The sequence below is a fragment of the Bos indicus genome, chromosome 18, assembly GCF_029378745.1.
Source record: "Bos indicus isolate NIAB-ARS_2022 breed Sahiwal x Tharparkar chromosome 18, NIAB-ARS_B.indTharparkar_mat_pri_1.0, whole genome shotgun sequence".
NCBI classification, from domain to species: domain Eukaryota; kingdom Metazoa; phylum Chordata; class Mammalia; order Artiodactyla; family Bovidae; genus Bos; species Bos indicus.
In genome coordinates, this window is record NC_091777.1 from 15,672,940 (window position 1) to 15,693,785 (window position 20,846).

The 20,846-nt window shown below is 42.8% G+C and overlaps 1 protein-coding gene across 4 annotated transcripts in view; it reads right to left on the reverse strand.

Moving 5' to 3' along the window:
* MYLK3 (myosin light chain kinase 3) overlaps positions 1 to 20,846 on the reverse strand; it is a 56,963-nt gene that overhangs the window by 20,754 nt on the left and 15,363 nt on the right. For all 4 annotated transcript variants that reach the window (XR_011561467.1, XM_070770505.1, XM_070770506.1 and 1 more), the window contains 7 exons: positions 18,310 to 18,400; positions 17,247 to 17,595; positions 9,301 to 9,746; positions 7,823 to 7,928; positions 7,163 to 7,256; positions 6,633 to 6,742; positions 5,553 to 5,694 (listed from right to left, as the gene is read on the reverse strand). Coding sequence is in view for 3 of the 4 variants with exons in the window: in XM_070770505.1 (XP_070626606.1) it covers positions 5,553 to 5,694; positions 6,633 to 6,742; positions 7,163 to 7,256; positions 7,823 to 7,928; positions 9,301 to 9,746; positions 17,247 to 17,595; positions 18,310 to 18,400 (1,338 nt within the window). In the remaining variant the exon portion in view is untranslated. The remainder of the gene's footprint in view (positions 1 to 5,552; positions 5,695 to 6,632; positions 6,743 to 7,162; positions 7,257 to 7,822; positions 7,929 to 9,300; positions 9,747 to 17,246; positions 17,596 to 18,309; positions 18,401 to 20,846) is intronic.

The window sequence follows — 20,846 nt, forward strand, 5'->3', positions numbered from 1 at the left end:
CCAGTTTGTGATGTGTATAATCCTTTTTATATGTTGCTATACTCAGTTTAGTAATATTTTATTGAGAATATTTACATCTATATTCATAAGGGATATTGTACTGTAGTTTCATCATAGGAAGTGAGGTCTGCCTGGTTTGGGGATGAGGATAAGTTTGGTCCTCTAAAATGAGTGAGAAAATGTTTCTTTCTCTTCTAATTTTAAACATTTTGTGAAGGATTGGTGTTAACTCTTTAGACATTTGATAGCCATATGGGCCTAGGATTTTTTTATGGGTAGTTTTTATACTAGTTTGACTGTTTTACTTATTATAAGTCTATTCAGATTTTCTGTTCCTTTTTGAGCCAGTTTTCAGATGTTTGTGCCTTTTAGGGAATTTCCATTTTATCTATATTATCTAATCTACTGGCATATAAGTTTTCATAATATTCTCTTATAATCTTTTTTTAATTTTGGTAAGGCTGGTAGTGATGTCCCCTCTTTCATTCCATTTATTTTATTTTATTTTTTCATTTCATTCATTTTAGTAATTGAGTCTTCTCTCTTTCTCTCTAGTTCAAGATAGCTAAGGATTTGTCAACTGATTCATCTTTTCAAAGAACCAACTTCTTTTCACTGATTTTCTCTACTGTTTCTCTGTTTTCTGTTTCAATTACTTCTGCTCTAATCTTTCGTATTTCCCTCTTTCTACTTGCTTTGAGTTTAACTTGCTTTTCTTTTTCTAGCTTCTTAAGGTGGAACGTTAGATTATTAAATCTTTTGAACACATAAGGGTTTGCAGCTACAAGTTTCATTTCTAGTTTAGATGAACCCCGAAAGTTTTAGCATGTTGTGTTCTCATTTTCATTCATCTCAAAGTATTTTCTAAAACTTAATAATAATTTTATTTAGCGAAATATATCAAAATCATTTTCATAGGTTACCCAAATAAAAATATTTATGAGATATTTCCGATTATTTTTATTATATTGCCTTTGAAGTCCAGTGTGCATTTTACATTTATAGCACATCTCAATTCAGACACTAAAGTTTCATCAGAAGTACTTTAGATATATTTAGATCTCATGAATTGGCGGATTCTTTACCACTGAGCCACCTGGGAAACCTTTTATTTGTATTTAGATTGCATGAAATTGATAGTTTTTGAAAAGCAAATTAACATGTTGAAGTTGTTCTAAATATCTAAGTAAGTGAAGTCGCTCAGTTGTGTCTGACTCTTTGCGACCCTATGGACCGTAGCCCGCCAGGCTCCTCTGTCCATGGGATTCTCCAGGCAAGAATACTGGAGTGGGTTGCCATTTCCTTCTCCAGGGAATCTTCCCAACCCAGGAATTGAAGCCGGGTCTCCTGCACTGCAGGCAGATGCTTTAGCCTCTGAGCCACCAGATTCTAAATATACTTTATGGTTTTTAATAATTTAATCATATCAGCTTTTTATTTAATTAAAAACTAACAAAATTTAAACTTTAGTTCCTCGGTCACACTAGTTATGTTTCAAGTGAAATATTTAAATATTTCATATTTTAATTCAACCAACATTCCTAGGAGGTAGATATTATTAATCTCCACTTTTCAATTGATGAGCTTATGCAAGACCAATCAACAAGATCAAGGAACTTATGTAAGATCTCCTGGTCAGGAAGAGGCTGGACTAACACAAGCTCTGCTCCTGGCTGGGAAACAGACCTTGGCAATGACTGTCTCCTGCTGTAGTGTCACAGGTATTGTCCCAAAGGCTGTTCGTTGATCCTGAATCACAGAACAGAATCAGGTTCTGTTTAACTGGTTCCCTTAACTGCTCTTTCTGAGCAGTTCTCTTAACTGCTCAAGCCACAGAAAGCTGGTCCAGAAGCTCTGGAATTAGCTCCAGTGAGCAGGGAAGTTTGAGGCCGATTCCTCACGATCTCTACCATTTTTCACAGTACCACAGTGTTACAGTCTGATGTCAATCCAGAAAGATGGTCAGAAGGAGCAGTGTGCAAACATGTAGGTCCAACCAACCCACTTCCCATCTTCTGTAGAGAGCCACTGAGATTCCCGACAGAGGTTATAGAGAAAAATTCTCCTGTTGCCCCAGTGGAGTGAAAAACCACAGAAATGGCCACCATGCAAATCGAAACCACAATGAGATATCATTTTATTCCTGTTAAGATGAATGCCATCCAAAAAACAAGAGCTAACAAGTGTCACTGAGGGTGTGGAGAAAAGGCAACCTCTGTGTACTGTTGCTGGGAGTGCAAACTGGCGCAGCCACTGTGCAAAACAGTGTGGTGTTGCCTCAAAAAATTAAAAATAGGACTATCATGCAATCTAGCAATTCCACTTCTGGGTATATATCCCAAACCCAAATCACTACCTTGAAGAGATATCTGCACCCCCATATTCACTGCAGCATTATTTACAATAGTCAAGTGTCCATCAACAGATGAATAATTTTTTAATGTGTTATATATACACAACAGAATATTATTCAGCCATAAAAAAGAAAGAAATTCTGCCATTTGCAACAACATGGAATTTGACAATATTATGCAGAGTGAAATAAATCAGACATAGAAAAACACTTACTGTATGATCTCAGTTATAAGTAGAATCTATTAAAAAATCACCCAGAACTCATACGAACAAATGAGTGGTTTGTTTAGAGAACAAATTAGTGGTTGCCAGAGGTGGGGAGGGGGAGGGTTTGGGGAAACTGGTTAAGGTGGTCCAAGGGTACAAACTTCCAGCTATAAAATAAAAGTCCTGAGGATATAATGTACTGCATGCTGACTGTAGTTAACAATGCAGTATTATATATATGAAAGCTGTTAAGTGAGGAGATCTTGAGAGTTCTTATCACAAGAAAAGAAACTGTAACTATGTGAGGTGGTATAATTAACTAAACTTACTGTGGAATCATTTTGCAGTGTGTAATATATCAACAATTATGTTTATACCTTAAACAAAAACAATGTTACCTGTCAATTATATCTTGATAAAACTGGAAACAAACTTTACAGATAAGGTGACTCAGATGGTAAAGAATCTGCATGCAGGAGACCCGGGTTTGATCCCTGGGTTAGGGAGATGTCCTGGAGAAGGGAATGGCTACCCACTCCAGTATTCTTGCCTGGAGAGAGTATTCTTGTCCATGGACAGAGTAGCCAGGTGGGCTACAGTCCATGGGATTGCAAAGAGTCAGACACGACTGAGCAACTAACATTTTCATTTTTCACTTCTCAGACTCACCAAAAAAGAGAGAGAGAAAGAGGAATTTATTGCCAACAAACTGGACAACCTAGAGGAAATGAATTAATTCCTAGAATTGTAACAACTAGATAAGACCAAATCATGAAGAAATAGGAAATCTGAACAGACTAATTACTAGTAATCAAAAATATCCCAAAAAACAAAAGTCAAGAACCAAATGGCTTCACTGGTGAATTTTACCAATCACTAAAAAATTGGTATCAATCTTTCTCAAACTCTACCAAAAAATATAAGAGGAGGGAATACTTCTAAACTCATTTTATAAGTCCTACCCTGATACCAAAATCAGACAAGGATATTACAAGAAAAGGAAATTACAGGCCAATATACCTGATAAGAATAGATGTATAAATCCTCAACAAAATATTAGCAAATCAAGTTCAACAATACATAAAAAGATTATACACCACGATCAAATGATATTCATTCTAGGGATGCAAAGATGGTTTAATGTGTGCAAACCAATCAGTGTGATACAGCACATTAACAAAATGAAAAATAAAAATCATACTATCATCTCAATAGATACAGTAAAAACACCTAAAAAAATTCAATATCCATTTCATGATAAAAACTCTCAACAAACTAGGTACAGAGGGAACATACCTTAACGTAATAAAGATCATATATGACAAGTCCGTAGATAATATTCTCAATGGTAAAAAGCTGGAAGCTTTTCCTCTAAGATCAGGAACAAGACAAGGATGCTCACTCTCACTACTTTTATTCAACAGAGTATTGGAAGTCATAGACAGAGTAATGAGGTGATAAAAAGAAATAAAAAGCATCCAACTCAGAAAGAAGTAAAACTGTCACTATTTGCAGATGATATGATATTAAGTCTTCACCAAAATACTGTTAGAACTTAAAAACAAATTCAGTATATTTTCAGAATACAAAAGCAATATACAAAAAATCAGTTGCATATCTATACACTAAAAAGAAACTATTAGGAAAGAGAAATTAAGAAAACAGTCTTACCTACAGTTGATCAAAAAAATACTTAGGAATAAATTTAACAAGTTAGTGAAAGATCTATATACTAAAAACTGTAAGACGTTGATGAAAGAAATTAAAGAAGACAAATAAATGGAAAGATATCCTGCGCTCTTCGTTGGAAGGATTAATATTAAAATGTCCTTACTATTAAATGTCCTTACTACCCAAAGCAATCTACAAATTTAAGGCAATCCCTATCAAAATTCCAGTGGCAATTTTCACAGAAATATAGGGAACAATCTAAAATCTGTATGGAACTACTGCTGCTAAGTCACTTCAGTCGTGTCCAACTCTGTGTGACCCCATAGACGGCAGCCCACCAGGCTCCCCCGTCCCTGGGACTCTCCAGGCAAGAACACTGGAGTGGGTTCCCATTTCCTTCTCCAATGCATGAAAGTGAAAAGTGAAAGTGAAGTCACTCAGTCGTGTCCGACTCTTAGTGACCCCATGGACTGTAGCCTACCAGGCTCCTCCGTCCATGGGATTTTCCAGGCAAGAGGACTGGAGTGGGGTGCCATTGCCTTCTCCGACTACAAAAGACTCCAAATAGCCAAAGCAGTCAGGGAAGAAAAACAAAATTGGAGGCACCACACTTCCTGATTTCAAACTGTTACAAAGCTATACTAATCAAAATAGTGTGATATCAGCATAAAAATAAACAAACAGATGAATGGAACAGAACAGACAACTGAGAAATAAACTATGTATCAAAAAGAAAGAAAAGAATGGCCACCACATGCTTACTTTTCATCAAGTAGACAAAAGAAGCTGCAATGCATTCATTCAATGGACTATATGATGGCCCTTAAAAAGAATCAGACACGATGTCCACACTATACTTAAAAAGGCAAGTTTAAAAATGGAATGTACAGTAAGCTCCCCTTTGTGAGTGTTTTTCATGCCCATGTGCTAATACAGAATACCTCTCAGCACAGAGGCTGGGTGAGAAGAACTTTCACTGTGCATTTTAAATATTTCTATATTGTCTATATTTGTTACTACATGCATGTGTTTCTATTTTAATTTTTTTAAAACTAATTTTTGAGTTTTTTTATAGGAAAAAAAAAGTTGTTTCATTTGATCTTTAAAGAACACTTAATGAGGTAGCTATTTTCCACATCTCACAGATGGAGAAACTGAGGCTATGAGACTTGGCCTGCCCTAGACTCCAGAACTAGGCCATGGTAGAGCCAGGAAAGGAAGCCAGGACTGTGTGATGACAGAGCTCTCAAAGATGAGAGAGCTGCAGAGGCTCAGGAACACGGGCACCCACCCGCCACATGCCCAGGGCGGAGCCTGACCTTGAGGTCCAAGTGCAGGACGTAATGCTGATGGAGGTAATGGACACCCTCGCAGATCTGCTTGGTGAACAGGACCACATCCAGTTCAGTCAGGTGGTACTTCTCTTCTGTGATCCGGTCAAAGAGCTCACCGCCATCCACGCTGCCAGGGCCAAAGGGGAGGCAGACACTGACTGAGCAAGGCTCTCAGAGGACTGGTCTACTCATCACCAGGTGAGACGAGGGCACCACTCCCATCTGGGGTTTTACGGGCGGGCAGGTGGGGGAACCTTTGCTCTGGTCTATTCCCAGCTCAGAGTGTGGGTGATAAAAAGGAAGTGATGGGCCAAATGGGAGACTGGGGCTTGTCTGCAGTACTGATCACCCAGGCTCACTCTGGATACTCACTGTCAATAGTCCAGACCCAGGTTATAAACTCATTGGCCTACAGGGGCCAATTAGTGCCTACATGGCAAGAATCTAAGTGGACAAACCAGACCAGATGTGAGACAAAAGTTTTCTTGGAATACACAGCCTTTAGTCTAACTTTTGTTTTTCCATTTTTTATAGAGGCATGACATGACAAAGGTTGCCCTCTCCTCAGTTGCACCAGAAGGAAAACAGCAACACAAGCACGCTAATAAATGTCCCCTGAGCCCCTGGCCTCAGCACTACGGGTAGTTGAAACTGGTGGGGACTGTAGCAAATGGGAAATGGGTTGCCCTGTCTACAAAGGTCAGTTACCACAAGCTCCATCATACCATTTCCAACTGAGAATGCAGACCCAGCATTACTAGATCTTTTATATTTGCAAGAAAAATCAGGCACCTAGGTTTTAATGTGAACTTTCCCAGTTTCCAACTGTTAGCACTAAATCAAAATTACTAAAAATTGTGTAGGCCAAAATAATATCTGCAGGTCAAGCAAGGCTCACTGGTCACTGGTTTCTGACAAATGGCCTTGTCCTCTGTGTTTTATGTTGGAGGTCAGGTAGAGGAAGCGATGACATTCCCTGAGTGTCACAGAGAGGGCAAAGGGAGAGTTTTGCTGCAACCTTGGCTCCTAGCCCCACCCTGAGCCCTGGCCCTGCCTCCCACTCACTACTCCATGACGAGGGTAAAGCTGTTCTTGCTCTCAAAGGCGTCGTAGAGCTGGATCAGGTTCACATGGCTGAGCTGGTTCATGATGTTAATCTCATTCTTGACATCCTCCTTGTGAAGCCAACAGGGAGAGGAGTTTCCAAGAAATGGGTTAGGAAGAGCAGTCAGTTGCATCTCCCAAGACACACACACACACACACACACACACACCCTGCATCCTCATTTCCTGCAGCATCACCAGGTTTCCTCAACTCACCACCCACACCAGCTTCTTACAACAGAAGGGACCCACCCATTTCCCAGATAGGATCCCTGAGACCCCGAAAAGAACCCTGGAGATCTGGGAGGACCCTGTTCCCCAGGGTGCAAGGTGACTGCTGACTAGAGAGTAGGAGCCAAGGAAAGATGGCCAGGTTTCCTGCTCAGCGTGGAGGGGCCTGAGGCAGTGCAGGACCCAGAGGGGCCTAGAAGGAAGTGAAGGAGTCCTGAGCTTGGCCCAGGGCACCCGTTGGCCTGGGGCAGACACCTCACCCGGTCCTTGGCGCTCTTCACTTTGATGATCTTGGCCGCCAGTGAGAGGCCTGTGGCCTTCTCCGTGCATCTGTGAACCTGGCCAAACCGGCCCCTGCAGAGAGAGACACGATGACACTGCAGGCTCAGAGCCCCAGAGGCACACCCTGCATGTGAGTGGGGGCCAGCCCTATCTGGGACCCTGGTCTTTCTGGTCCGACCTCAACTCCACATACGCTACAGGGATTACCCTGCCCACCAGAGGTATCATAGTCACCACCCCACACTGCTACCTGAACCTGGAGAAGAGCTTCTTCACCCCATAGGTATGGGCCATTCTGCACCCCAGGGGAGCGCCCCACAGCCACACCACCCAGGCCGTCCTGCACCCTAGAGGTCATTCCTCTTAACCCACCTCATGTCGGCTCTCATTTCACCTGCAGGACATGGGCCCCAGGCCCACCTGTACCCTCCACTTAGCCTCACTCACACCACATGGGCCCTCCTGCTCTCTGCAGCTGTCTCCTCACCCACTCTTTATGAGCTCTCGGCTCATGCTCTCACCTCTCGGGACATCCCACTCTTGGCTGTGGCTCCATCAGTCAGTTCCTGAGAACCAGCAGCAGCGCCCGGTTGTCCAGTTGCCCTCTCCACCCCCCTCAAGGCAGAAGGCCCGCTTACCCTCCCAGGACTTCATGCTGGCACACTGTGTAGCCCGCTGAGGTCGAGGTCTCCCTGACACTCACCACCCGGTGCTCGAAAGGGGCTGGCGGGGCTGGACTGTCGTCTGTTCAGGAGACAGCAGCCCGTGAGTCTTCTTCATGCAGCCCCTACCCCTCAGCTCCCCCCAATCCCCACTGCCACCCCGACCCCCAGACCTAGCCCCTCTTGGTTCAAAAAGGCTTCTGCTGGCTTGTTGGGGGTTTATCAAGGGAGCATTCAGAGTGTTCCCGGGAAGGTTCCATGATTTCTGCAACCCTGGACCCAGAGCAGGGGAAAATACTGCTATTTTCCCTTAGTTTGTCTCACAAGCAGCTTTCTGCTCCCCAAAGTAGAAGGTTGAATGTGCTTTGAGAGCGTTTTTGTGTGTGTCTGCCAAGGTGAGCCTGTGCCCTAGACTACAAGGGGGTAACTTTTGTAGGGGGTTGTGTGGCAGAGACTCCACTTTTAGAATTCCAGTCTGAAGTCTCCTTCACTGCAAAGTAACTGCCTTCTGTTCTCAAGGTTTACACACAAGTTTCAAGAAACCAGTGGTCAGATCCTGGCTCTGTCAGCACAGACCGTGTGGCCTTACAAGTGCTTCTCAGCCTCTCTTGTGTCTCATGTGTCCTCACTCCATCCTGTGAGGGTAAACACACCCACAAACGCTTGAGGCTTGGCTCACAGAGTCCTCAGCTAACATTGGCTTGATCACCATCTCAAGTCTCACAGAAGACTAAAGTCACAGGTTGCTCTCAGCTGTGTTTCTGGAATTAAGGGAGGCCGTGTCCACATCTGGACCAGGTCATACAAGGGGAAAGGAAGCAACCAGAGACATCAGAGTAACTTCAGAGCCTGGAAGAGCCAAGGGGCACCAGGATGACCTGCACAACACTCAGCCCTTCCTCAGGGCCTCCAGAAATTCTGGGACAGGGAATTGGCAAAGGGTGGCCTTCCTGCAGCCACATGGGATGAGGGCTCCCATGAGGGTGTGGCCCTAAGGGCTGAAAGACTCAACGCCTTTTGGGTCACAGGAACACAAGGACACCTACCACCACCACTGTGACAGAAAGCAGATCAGCAGCCCCTTCCTGATCCTGGATGAGTCAGCCCACTGGCTGCAAATGGCTAATAGTAGGTTATAGACATCAGGTAATGGAGGAAGGAGTCTTCCCTATCTCAATCCAGAATGATGCCAGTTCTATTAGGCAGGCAGGTGGCTTTGAGAAATCCACCCAGTTGAGTCCCCCATGTTTCCTTTTCTCCCATGGCTACAGCCAACCTGATGCATCTCTATGCCCTGGTCCCCAGCTCTGGGATGTGCTGGCAGGCTCTTCTGAGTCCTGGTCTCCCAGACATTATCCCCACATTATCTCTACCTGGAAGCTTCAGGGAGGCCCCCCCAGAGAAGGTCTTTCAGACTCACTCACCTTGGGGCACACAGCAACGGCCTCACTTACCTAATACTAGGCTGCTCGCCTCAGCTCCTGGGGGTGTCCTGCTTCCTGCTTCGGCACTGCCCACACCCCCAGCTGTGCAGTCCTTCCCAGGGTCAGGGTTCCCTGCTCCTGGGTTCATGTCCTGCTGTGGGCCTGAGGCCCCGGAATCAGCTCCCTTGTCCCTCCTGGCCCTGCTTGGCGCCATGGTCAGCTCGGACCCAGGTCCTTGCTTCTCTTTGGCCTTTGCTCCCTCGTCGCAGCTCCGCTTCCGCACACTGGCTCCTCTGAGGATAGGTTTTCCTGACTCAGTCCCAGGGGCCTGGGGGCAGCACCTGGGCCCAGGTGGGTCCTGCTCACCTGGAGGCACAGCTGCTGGAGTCTCTGCAGGGGGTGAGGTTCTGAGGCTGCCCCCTCGTGTCACAAGCAGCTCCCCAGGGGTATCTGTCTCCTGCACATGGATGGAGATCCTGGGACAGAGAGAAATGTGGCAAGAACTCAAATCAGAGCATACCTGGGCTCAACTGCCTGCTGCTGCCACTCACTAACCGCGGTCTCTTAGCCTCAGTGTTCTCATCTGTTAAAAGTGTCCTTTGGGTTGTTATAATAGTAAGAGTTAGCTTGTGGTTGAAACCAGCAACCAACCCCTACCCCTCTCCCCAGACACAACACTGGGGAGAGTCTGGTTTCAGTGACACGCGGTGCCACCAGGATTCCACCGGGTCAGCATCTGGGGGAAACTTGAAGAACCTGTGGTGGATGGCGGGTGAGTGGGCACCGGACATCTCTGTGGCCCCTTGAAAACATGATTCTGCCCCATAAGTGTGGTGGCCTGGAGGCAGGAGACTTGGGCTGTTCCCTCCCTTCTCTGGGCCTCAGTTTCCCTTCTCTTAAGTGAAGAGAAGGGTGAACCAAGTCAAACATCACACTAGAAGCCTCAGGTTAGACATATTTTAGTAAAATCAGGGAATTGTTCATAAGACTCTGGACCTTCTGTTTCTCCTGAAGAAACAGTCCTGGCTGTGCTGGGCCTGCATGCTTACACCCCTGAGGAAATTCTCTGCCTCCCTACAAGTCCCCAGGGCCATTGGGCCCATCTCATCCATACTTGTTCCCCAGACCAAGCAGTACTGTGGTTTGGGACCCCAGCTGGAGGTTGGGAAAGTCCTCTAAGCCCCAACATTCAGAGGAAAGGACCCTGACCCTGGGAGCTTCAGACCCTGCTGCTCTGCCACCAGGTTACTAGAGAGGGCTGGGTCTGGGCAAGTCTAGCCTCAGCAATCGCTTCTGTCAAACAAGGATGATAACACCTCATGGATGTGCTGAGAGACAACTAAGAAAAGAAAACACAGAGGTTCTAATAGTGAAGACTAAAATGGTGCAGCCACTGTGGAAATCAGTATGACAGTTCCTCAGAAATGTGAAAATATATTACCATATGATCCAGCAATCCCAATTCTGGAAATAAACCCAAAATAATTAGAAGCAGAACCTCAAAGAGATATTTGTACAGCCTTGTTCATGGCAGTATTATTCTCAACAGTCAAAAGTGGAAGCAACCGAAGTGTCCATTGACAGATGAAAGAATAAATAAAATGTTGCACATACACATAATGGAATGGTATTCATTCTTATGCTAAGTGAAATAAACCAGTGACAGAAAGGCGGATTCTATATACTTGAATGAATGAGTTATATGAAGGACCCGTGCTGCTGTGCTCAGTCACTTAGTCGTGTCTGATTCTTTGCGATCCCATGGACTGTAGCCTGCCAGGCTTCTCTGTCCATGGGATTTTCCAGGCAAGAATACTGGAGTGGGTTGCCATTCCATTCTTCAGGGGATCTTCCCAACCCAGAGATCAAACCCACATCTCCTGCATTGGCAGGCAGATTCTATACCACTGAGCTACCTAGGAAGCCCATAGGAAGGACCCAGAGTAGTAAAATTCATAGAGACAGACAGTAGAATGGTAGTTACGGTAGCAGTTTCAGATTTACAAAATGAAAAAGCTCTGGAGGTCTGTGTCATAACAATATGAATATACTTAACACCACTGAACTATACATTTAAAAATGGTTACAACAATGAACATTATGACACATGTTTTTTAACCAAATTTTTTTTAAATTAGGGCTTCCCCTAGCAGCTGGAGGCCTGGGTCCCTCCTTTGCCTGCTCCTGAATGCACCTGGTTCTGCAGACTGTTCACAGCTAAAGCTTGGATAGGATGTAGCAAAATTCCCCTGACACCCCTCAAGAACAATTACAGGTTGGTGATGATAGGGCAGGATGGGAAAGATGGCATCTAAGCCCAGCTCAGGCATTGCCTTGATCAAGGAACATGGGAAACTGCAGGAAGCCAGTGTCTGGAAGAATATACAGGTAGTCTGGTGGCCGCTGTCATTTAGAGACAACATTTTCCTCAAGATATACCCATGTGCTAGATGAGGGAGGGTAGCTAGTTCTCCCCAGTTCCTAAGCCCAGTTTGATGTGTCTGAAATTCAGCTCAAGGTTGGAACTTACATAGAGACCTTTTGCTCTCACCCAGAATCTTTTCAGGGCCCCTAACAAGTTCATGGAAAGTTCATCCCCACCCTAGATTCTACATTTAGAGCCCTGGCAAGGATCCAGGGATGCTTGCCAGGAAGCCCTCCCTCCAGATGGTTAGGTCTCCTGGGGACTCACATTTCCTTGCAGAACAAAGGCAGACAAAGTATCTGGGCTTCCCTGCCAGTCACCACAGCATACACAGACACCAGCTCCCCTCCCTACAGCAGGCCTCGAGGGGCTTGGTTACAGGTCAGGACAACTGAGGACAGGTGTAGAAGGGTACCAGGCCCTTTAGAGAGAAGCCCAGGAAGCAGAGTGCCCTTTAGTGCACTGCCCTTGGAGAACACTGCTGGATAACACAGAGATCTCACAATTATCAGGTTCTAACTCGTTATTCTCTTGCACCATGTTGGCTGAGGGCAGGTCCTGAGGCTGGGTCCTGAGGGTTAGGACACAACCTCATCTCTAGGACTCCAAGCATAATCCTTTTGAAACTCCCTTGGCTTCATTCAGCCTATACCAACCTCCCACCTCTGAAGACCCATTATTCTTTCCCTACCATAGTGTTTAGGACTTAACAAATGCTGACAAGAAACAGGATGGTGCAGTGATTAGGGGCACAGATATTGGAGTCCAGAAACCTATGTCCATCCTCTTAAATTTTTTGAGACTTGTGTTATGGCCTAGCATGTGATCTAGCCTGGAGAACATTCCACGTGCACTTGAAAAGAATGTGTATTCTTATGTTAAGCCTCTCTTCCAGCCACAGTGGTATGAAGTTGGAAACCAACTGAAGAAAGAAAAATGGGAATAGAGCAAACAAGTGGAGACTAAACAGCATGCTACTAGAAAGACCAATGCGTCAATGATGAAATCAAAGAGGAAATCAGAAAATACCTTGAGACAATGTAAATGGAAACACAATGCTCCAAAACCTATGGATGCATGCATGCTAAGTTGCTACAGTCATGTCCGACTCTGTGCAACCCTATGGACTATAGCCTGCCAGACTCCTCTGGCTGTGGGATTCTCCAGGCAAGAATACTGGAGTCAAGAATACTTGACATGCCCTCCTCCAGGGTGTCTTCCTGACCCAGGGATCAAACTGTGTCTCTTACATCTTCTGCATTGGCAAGCAAGTTCTTTACCACTAGCACCACCTGGGAAACCCCCAAACCTATGGAGTTCAGTCAAAGCAGTTCTAAGAAGGAACGCGATAGTGATACAGATCTTCCTCGATAAACAAGAAAAATCTCAAGCAACCTAATCTACCACCTAAAGGAATTAGAAGATAAGAATAAGTAAAGCCCAAAGTCAGCAGTAGGAAAGGCAAAATAAAAATTAGAGAGGAAATAAGTAAAATAGAGATCAAAACACAATAGAAAAGATTGATGAAACAAAGACCCGGCTTTTTGAAAAGACAAACAAAATGATAAACCTTTAACCACTCCCATCAAGAAGAAAGGAGAGAGGTTCAAATACACAAGAAATGCAAGAGGACAAGTTTCTACTGTATTGCACAGAGAACTATATTCACTATCCTATGATAAACTACAATGGAAAAGAACATTTTAAAAAAGAATACATATATACATATATATACTTGACTCATTTTGCTATAGAGCAGAAGATAACACATTGTAAATCAACTATACTTTAATTAAAAACAAACAAAAGAAATGAAAGAGGAGAAATAACACATAGCACAGAACTACAAAAATATCAGAAGAGAATATATGAACAAATTTGATAACTCAGAACACATCAACAAATTTCCACAAACATACAGCCTGCCAAGACTGAATCAAGAGCAAACAGCCAATCTGAACAAACTGACCCCTAGCAGTAAAATTAAATTTGTAATTTTTTAAAAACCCAGCAAACAAAAGTCCAGGGTTGGACAGCTTCACAGGGTAATTCTCTTTTGTATTCTATAAAAAAAGAGCTAGGGCTTATCCTTCTCAAATTAGTCCAATAACTTGAAGAGGATGGAACATTCCCAAATGTATCCTATGAGGCCACCATTACAATGACATCAAAACCAGAAAAAGATACTCCATAAAAGCAAGTTATAGGGTAGTATCTTTGAATGAATATAGATGTAAACATCCTCAACAAAATACTAGCAAGCTAAATTCAACAATATGTAAAAAAAAAACAAAACAATACACCATGATCAAGTGGGATTTATTCAAAGGACCCAAGGATGGTTCAATATTTGCCAATCAATGTGATACATCATTATGACAAAGGGAAGGATAAAAATCACATGATCATTTCAATAGATGCCTAAAAAGCATTTGACAAAATTCAACATCCATTCATATATTCATGATAAAAACTATCATCAGAGTGGGTACAGAGAGAACACATCTCAACATAATAAAGGCCACTATGACAGTCTCATAGCTAATATCACACTCAGTGGTGAAAAGCTAAAAGCCTTTCCTCTAAATTCAGGAACAAGACAAGGATCTCACTCTTTCCATTTGTATTTAACATAGTATTGGAACTCCTAAACACAGCTATCAGACAAGAAAAGGAAATAGAAGGCATCCAAAATGAAAGAAAAGAATGTCACTATTCAACAAGAAAACTGTCACTTTTTGCAAATGACATGATACTTTAAATATAAAACTTTAAAGTTTCTACCCAACACCTATACAAATCAATAAATGAATTCAATACAGTTGCAAGATACAAGATTAATATACAGAAATCTGTTAATTTTCTATATGCTAATGGTGGACTATCAGAAAGAGAAAGTAAAAAAATCAATCCCTTTTAAAATCACATTTTAAAAATACCTAGGAAGAACTTAACCAAGGAGATAAAACACATTTATTCTGAAAACTATAAAACACTGATGAAGGAAACTGAAGATGATATAAAGGAAGGATATCCCACTTTGGGATTGGAAGAATTAATATTGTTAAAATAGGCATACTACCCAAAGCAATCTACAGAATTAATGCAGTCTCTATTGAAATATCCATGACATTTTTTACAGAATGAGAACAAATAATCCTAAAACTCATATGGAGCCACAGAAGACCTTAAGTTACCAAAACAATCTTGCTTAAAAAGAACAAAGCTGGAGGAATAACCCTCCCAGTCTTCAGGCTCTATTACAAAGCTACAATAATCAAAACAGCATAGTACTGGCACAAAAACAGAATCATAGATCAATGGCACAGAATAGAGTCCAGAAATAAACCCATGCACCCGTGGTCAATTAATCTATGACAAAGGAGGGAAGAACATACAATGGGGAAAAGACAGCCTCTGGAATAAACACTGTTGGGACAACTGGACTGCTACATGCAAGAGAATCAGACTGTTCTACTTTTTCACATTGTATACAGAAATGAATTCAAAGTGTATTAAAGATCTAAATATAAGACCCCACACATAAAACTCCTGGGAAAGAATGGTTAGTCAGAATAGTCTGATGTAAATTATAGTAACTTAAAAAAAAATCTGTATCTTAAGTCAAAAGAAATAAAAGCAAAGCAAACAAACAAACAAACGGGGCCTAATTAAAAGCTTTTGTACAGCAAAGGAAACCATTGAAAAAATGAAGACAAATTACCAAATGGGAGGAAATATTTGCAGATGATATGACCAACAAGGGGTTAATATCCAAAATATACAAACAGCCTATTTGTTTATATAGACTTAATATAAAAAACCAAACAACCCAAGGAAAAAAATGGGCAGAGGGCCTTGATAGACAATTCTCCAAATGAGACATACAGATTACCAAAAAGAACATGAAAAGATGCTTAACAATGCTAATTATTAGAGAAATACAAATCAAAACAACAAGCTATCACATCACACAGTCAGATCACCTATCATAAAAAAACTACAAATAACAGATGTCGGCAAGGATGTGAAGGAAAAGGAACACTTATACACTGTTGCTGAGAATGTAAATGGGGAGGTGATTATGAAAAACAGTATCAAGGTTCTTCAAAAGACTGAAAATAGAACTACCACATAACACAGCCCATTCCAATTTTGGATATACATCCAGAAAAAAACAAAACCATCAATTTGAAAAGATACATATGCCCCCAGTGTTCATAGCAGCACTATTTATAATAACCAAGATATGGAAGCACCCAAGTGTCCATCAAGAGATGAATGGATAAAGAAGATGTGGTAGATATGTACAATGGAATACTACTCTGCCATAAAAAAGAATGGAATTCTGCCTTTTGTAGCAATGTATATCAACTAGAGAACATTATGCTTAATAAAGTAAATCAGACAGAGAAAGAGTTATTGTATGATATAACTTATATATGGAATCTAAAAAAATTATGCAAATTAAGATATATAGCAAAACAGACTCAGAGAACAAACTACTGGTTGGTTACCAGTGAGGAGGGGGAGGGAGGAGGTGCTCATTAGTGGTAGAGGGTTAAGAGGTACAAAGTACTATGTATAAACTGGAAAAACACAAGGATATATTGTATAACACAGGGAATTATAGCCATTATGTTATAGTAACTTTTAATGGGGTGTAAACTATAAAAAATCTGATCACTATGCTGTACGCATGAATGTATGCTCAGTCGCTCAGTCATGTCTGACTCTTTGCAACCCTATGAACTGTAGCCCACTAGGCTCCTCTGTCCATGGGATTCTCCAGGTAAGATTAATGGAGTAAGTTGCCATGCCCTCTTCTAGGGAATCTTCCTGACACAGGGATTGAACCCACATCTCCTGCGGCTCCTGCATTGCAGGAGGGTTCTTTACCACTGAGCCACTGGGGAAGTCCCACATGCTGTATACCTGAAACTAATATAGTATAGTAAATCAACTATACCTCAATAATAAACTAAGAAACACCTGGATTCAGATTCCAACTCTGAACCCCTAGCTGTGTGACCCTGGGCAACCTGACCCTGAATCCTCATCAATAAATTGAGGATACCTCCTGGGGATGTTTTGAGAATAAAATGAGATGATATTTGTGAAATGCTCAGCCAATGACGGTCACCTGGGGTGTGTTCTGTGAACCCCATCTTTTAGGTGGCATTATAGCTATTACTGTTGCTGTCAGAACTGGTAATTCTCAGTCTTGTTCCACGTGGGACTCACCTGGGAAGCTTTAAAAACAAACAAACAATGTTTGAACCTCGTTCCAGACTGAATAAATCAGAATCTTTGTTCATTTGTATCTTAAAAATTCCTTCCAGTAACTCTTATGGGTGCCAGGTAAGAGCCAGTGCTCTAAGCTCCCGAAAGCAGGGCCTTGGCCTTCTCTTATCCTCCTCCTTATGAGACTAGCCAGCACTGCGCACAGTGTACATTCTGCAGGAGCAGCTGTCCCCTTGGCCACGCTCTAGCCTAGGGGCTGCAGTTAATTCCCCGCCCTCCTTTCCCAGCTTGGAGGCACATGCCTTACCTTGGAGGTGTTTCTCCACCACCGTGAGCTGCCTTGGCCTGAGCTGGAGGTGCTGGAGTCAGCCTCATGCCCTCCACCGAGGGCCGAGGGTCAGGCCTACTGGGTGATGTTCCTCGTCCTGCACTCAATGCAGCCTCCTGGCCAGTGGGAGCCTCACTGACCCTTTCAGACACCACAGACAGTTCCAGGCCAATCCCGGGGTTCTTGCTGGATGCTCTAGGAGCTTGGACTTCCACCTCTGGGCGCACCTGAGTTGGGCCAGAAATTCCGTCTCTCTGCTCTGGTGGGGCCTCTGTCTGGGTAGGGAGGTCAGATCCTGTCCCCTCTGGCAGGTCCGCCTTCTGGCTCTCTATAGGAAAATAAGCAGAATAACTCTCTCATTTGGAGGAAACTTTCCAAAGAATATGTAGCAGGCCATTCAGTGAACCACGTTTATAACTCTAGGCTGACTGGAAATAACCCGAGTGACCAGCAAGATGGAGCTATTTGACTAAACCAGGGCCACTCAGGCATAAAAAGGAAGAAAGGACTATCTCCATATGTGGCTATGGAGTGATCTCAGGTTATACAGATGGAGAAAACGAAGTGGAGAAGTGTGTGATGTGTTTCTGTTTGTCTAAAGGGAAGCTGTGTGTGTGTGTAAGCACAGACATACATGTGTATAACCACTTATAATGTGGTCTGAAGAGACTTGACCTCAAAGGAAAGATAAGACAAAAATTGTTTTAAATGGTTACAAATGTGGGGGAGAAAATGAGATGCAGGGAACATGCATAGAAGCTAGACTTAGTATAGCTTGTTTTATCAATTCAGCTTTGGCAGCATGTAAATATTATGCAAAAAGTATAAAAGAAAATTAAACTTAAAAAAATCCTTAAAAATTTAAAGCAAAGTGAAATAAACAGCAATATAGAGTGGGATAAACACGAAAAAAAAACTTCAAAAAAAGAGGAAGAAGACATTTCAGCAGTTTTTCAGTAATCACATTTGTTATGGTGGTGATATTTTTACCCTGAAACTGTTGGGTGTCCATGTGGGATAAAGCAAATGGGGCCCTACTCACCTTCCCACGGGCCCCTGAGCTCAGCTTGTACACCTCTGGTGCTCAGCGTGTGCTTTGGTTTTGCTTCTTTCTCTTCCACTTGCTCTTTGTTCTAAAAGAATGACCATAAAACCTATCACTGTCGTCACTGAGGCCACAAACATTTTGTTGAGTACCTACCTTGGGCTTGAAATAGAAACACTTAGGTTATTTCATGTAGTCTCGCAGTAATACTAGAGGGTACGAATTACTATTGTTATTTTAGAGATAAGGACACTGAGGTTTTCCCAAGGTTACCAAGTCCGTTCAAATGGGTTACTGTATTGCAGGTAAGGTGCAGACCTAGTCTCCTATCTAAGTAGACCAGACCTCAAAATACTAGATCAGGCTTGGAAAATAAATTTGAGTCAATTTAGATTAGTCGGTTATGACTATTCCAGTGTTGGCTTGGATTGGATACTGAATCCACGCTTGTAGGGGGAGTGTCACTGTCAATGAATATCTGCCTGGGAGCTAGGTAGGTGGATCCCATGGTTATCTCTTTATAGTAGAGGACCCTTGAGCTAAACTTGATGGATTTAAACCCAGTTTAACCATTTGACAAGATCCTTAACTTCTCTGCCTTTCACTTTTCTCATCTGTGAAATGGGGAGAATATCTAATCACAGAGCAGTGGGAGGATTGAGGGAGTTCATTTGTAGAATTTCTTGAGGAGTTCTCCCAACACAAGGTGATTAGTTCTGGTGATTTTATGCTGTCTGAGACAGATAGAGTGGATCGTGTAGGATGCTCAGAGCCCACACACACAGGCTCTCAGCAGTTCTTCCTTAACTGAATGGTCCACACCAGACCACACCATGCGCTGTGCTCCTGAAATCATCCAGACCGCTCAGTATTTCTGAGTGCAAATATTTCTAGGTGCCCTGACCCTTGTTGGGTCCCCCTGGTGCTTCTGAGTCTTTGACTTTATAGAATAGGACGCTTGAGCCAGACTGGTTGGGTTTAAACCCCATCTAGATTATGGCCCCTAAGATTCCTCCTGGCACTTGTCACAGACCCAGGTCTGGTCTAAGCCCAGAGACTGAAGGCCCTTTCTCCTACCTTGGCCAGAGAGGCCTCAACTGGGAGCGCAGAGTCCAAAAAGAACTAGAGTTTTATTTGGCTTGCACAGCATTTTACATCAAAATTCTAAGCTCCCTTTTGGGCTTAGAGAATTGTTCTACATTTTGATTGTGGCGGTGCTTATTAGTGTATATACATTTGTTAAACTGTGTACTTAAGATGTACATATTTAGTTGTATATATACAGTTTATTGTATGGAAATTATACATTAATAAGACTGATTAGAAAAAATTCTAGGTTTCCAGCTTCTCTTGAAAAAAAAAAAAAAAAATCTGATGACCTGTCAACTCCAAGCCCAAAAGGCAAAAATCAGCTGAAGCAATTCCCTCTAACTGGGGCACCACAATCCTCACCTCTCTTGCATGTCTCCCTGACACTAAGGATGAAGGTTAGGTTTGTTACTGAATCAGGTTCAGCTGCTTGTTGCTCAAAAATCAATACTTGAGAGAGGCAAGTGTTGGTAGAAAGTTGCTTTTAATTAGAATGCCAGCAATCTGGGGAGATGGTAGACTCTGTTCCCCCAAAAACCACCTCCAAAGAATCTGCTCAGCCATGCAAGTTTTTAAAAGGGAAGAAGAAAGTAACCTCAGTTGATCTTTGAGGTAAGGAGTCAGAGTCATCCGCATCCCCGACTGTGTGCAGGCTTGTTGTGTAGGCTTGTGGAGGCTACCTTGCTCACAGCTTGTTTACACAGTTAGTTACATTGCCCGATTACTAAAGAAGAAACTAGGGAAGAGATCTGGTCATCTGTTAATTACTTACTCTTCATTTCTAGTTCTTTGATCTACAGAAAGAACCAACATGTTAGGCAAAGGATTGTGTGATTAAAAGATCTGAAAGTGGTGCTTGGGTCAGAGGTGAGTAGAGCATGGAGGTGCCTGGTTTAAGTTTGGTGACAAGATAAAAGGGCGCTCCTACAGGGAGCTCTTTCTTGCCAAATGTTGCTTACAAATCCCCACTTGTCAAAACATCATTCAATTTCTATGGAATTATGGGGGGAAATCCATCTTCTGTAACTCTTTCATGCGGACACAGGGTGCCATATTCCATTCCTATGGGATTAGGGGTCTGTCTGACTTCTGTAAATTCTTCATGCTGACATAGGACACTGTATTTTCAGAGTGAAAATGTTGACATGGATCTGTACCATCTCTTTGCTGACAATTTTAGTTTCCTGCTTACACATACGGGCAGAGCAAGCTACAATTATTCTAATACCCACAAAGTTATAGATTATTATGAACAACAGTATTAATCCCATTCTCTTGAGGCCAGTTCTTGAAATTGCCCTAGCCATAAATTCAGTACTGCTCAAGATGGAGCAGTTCATGGCATGGCTGCAGTCTGGTCAATATGCAGCTGGCCTTTTCCCTCTGGTGGCAGTTATAGTATCTGTGAAACAACTCAGGAGCGTGCATCAGACACTGGGTCTGTG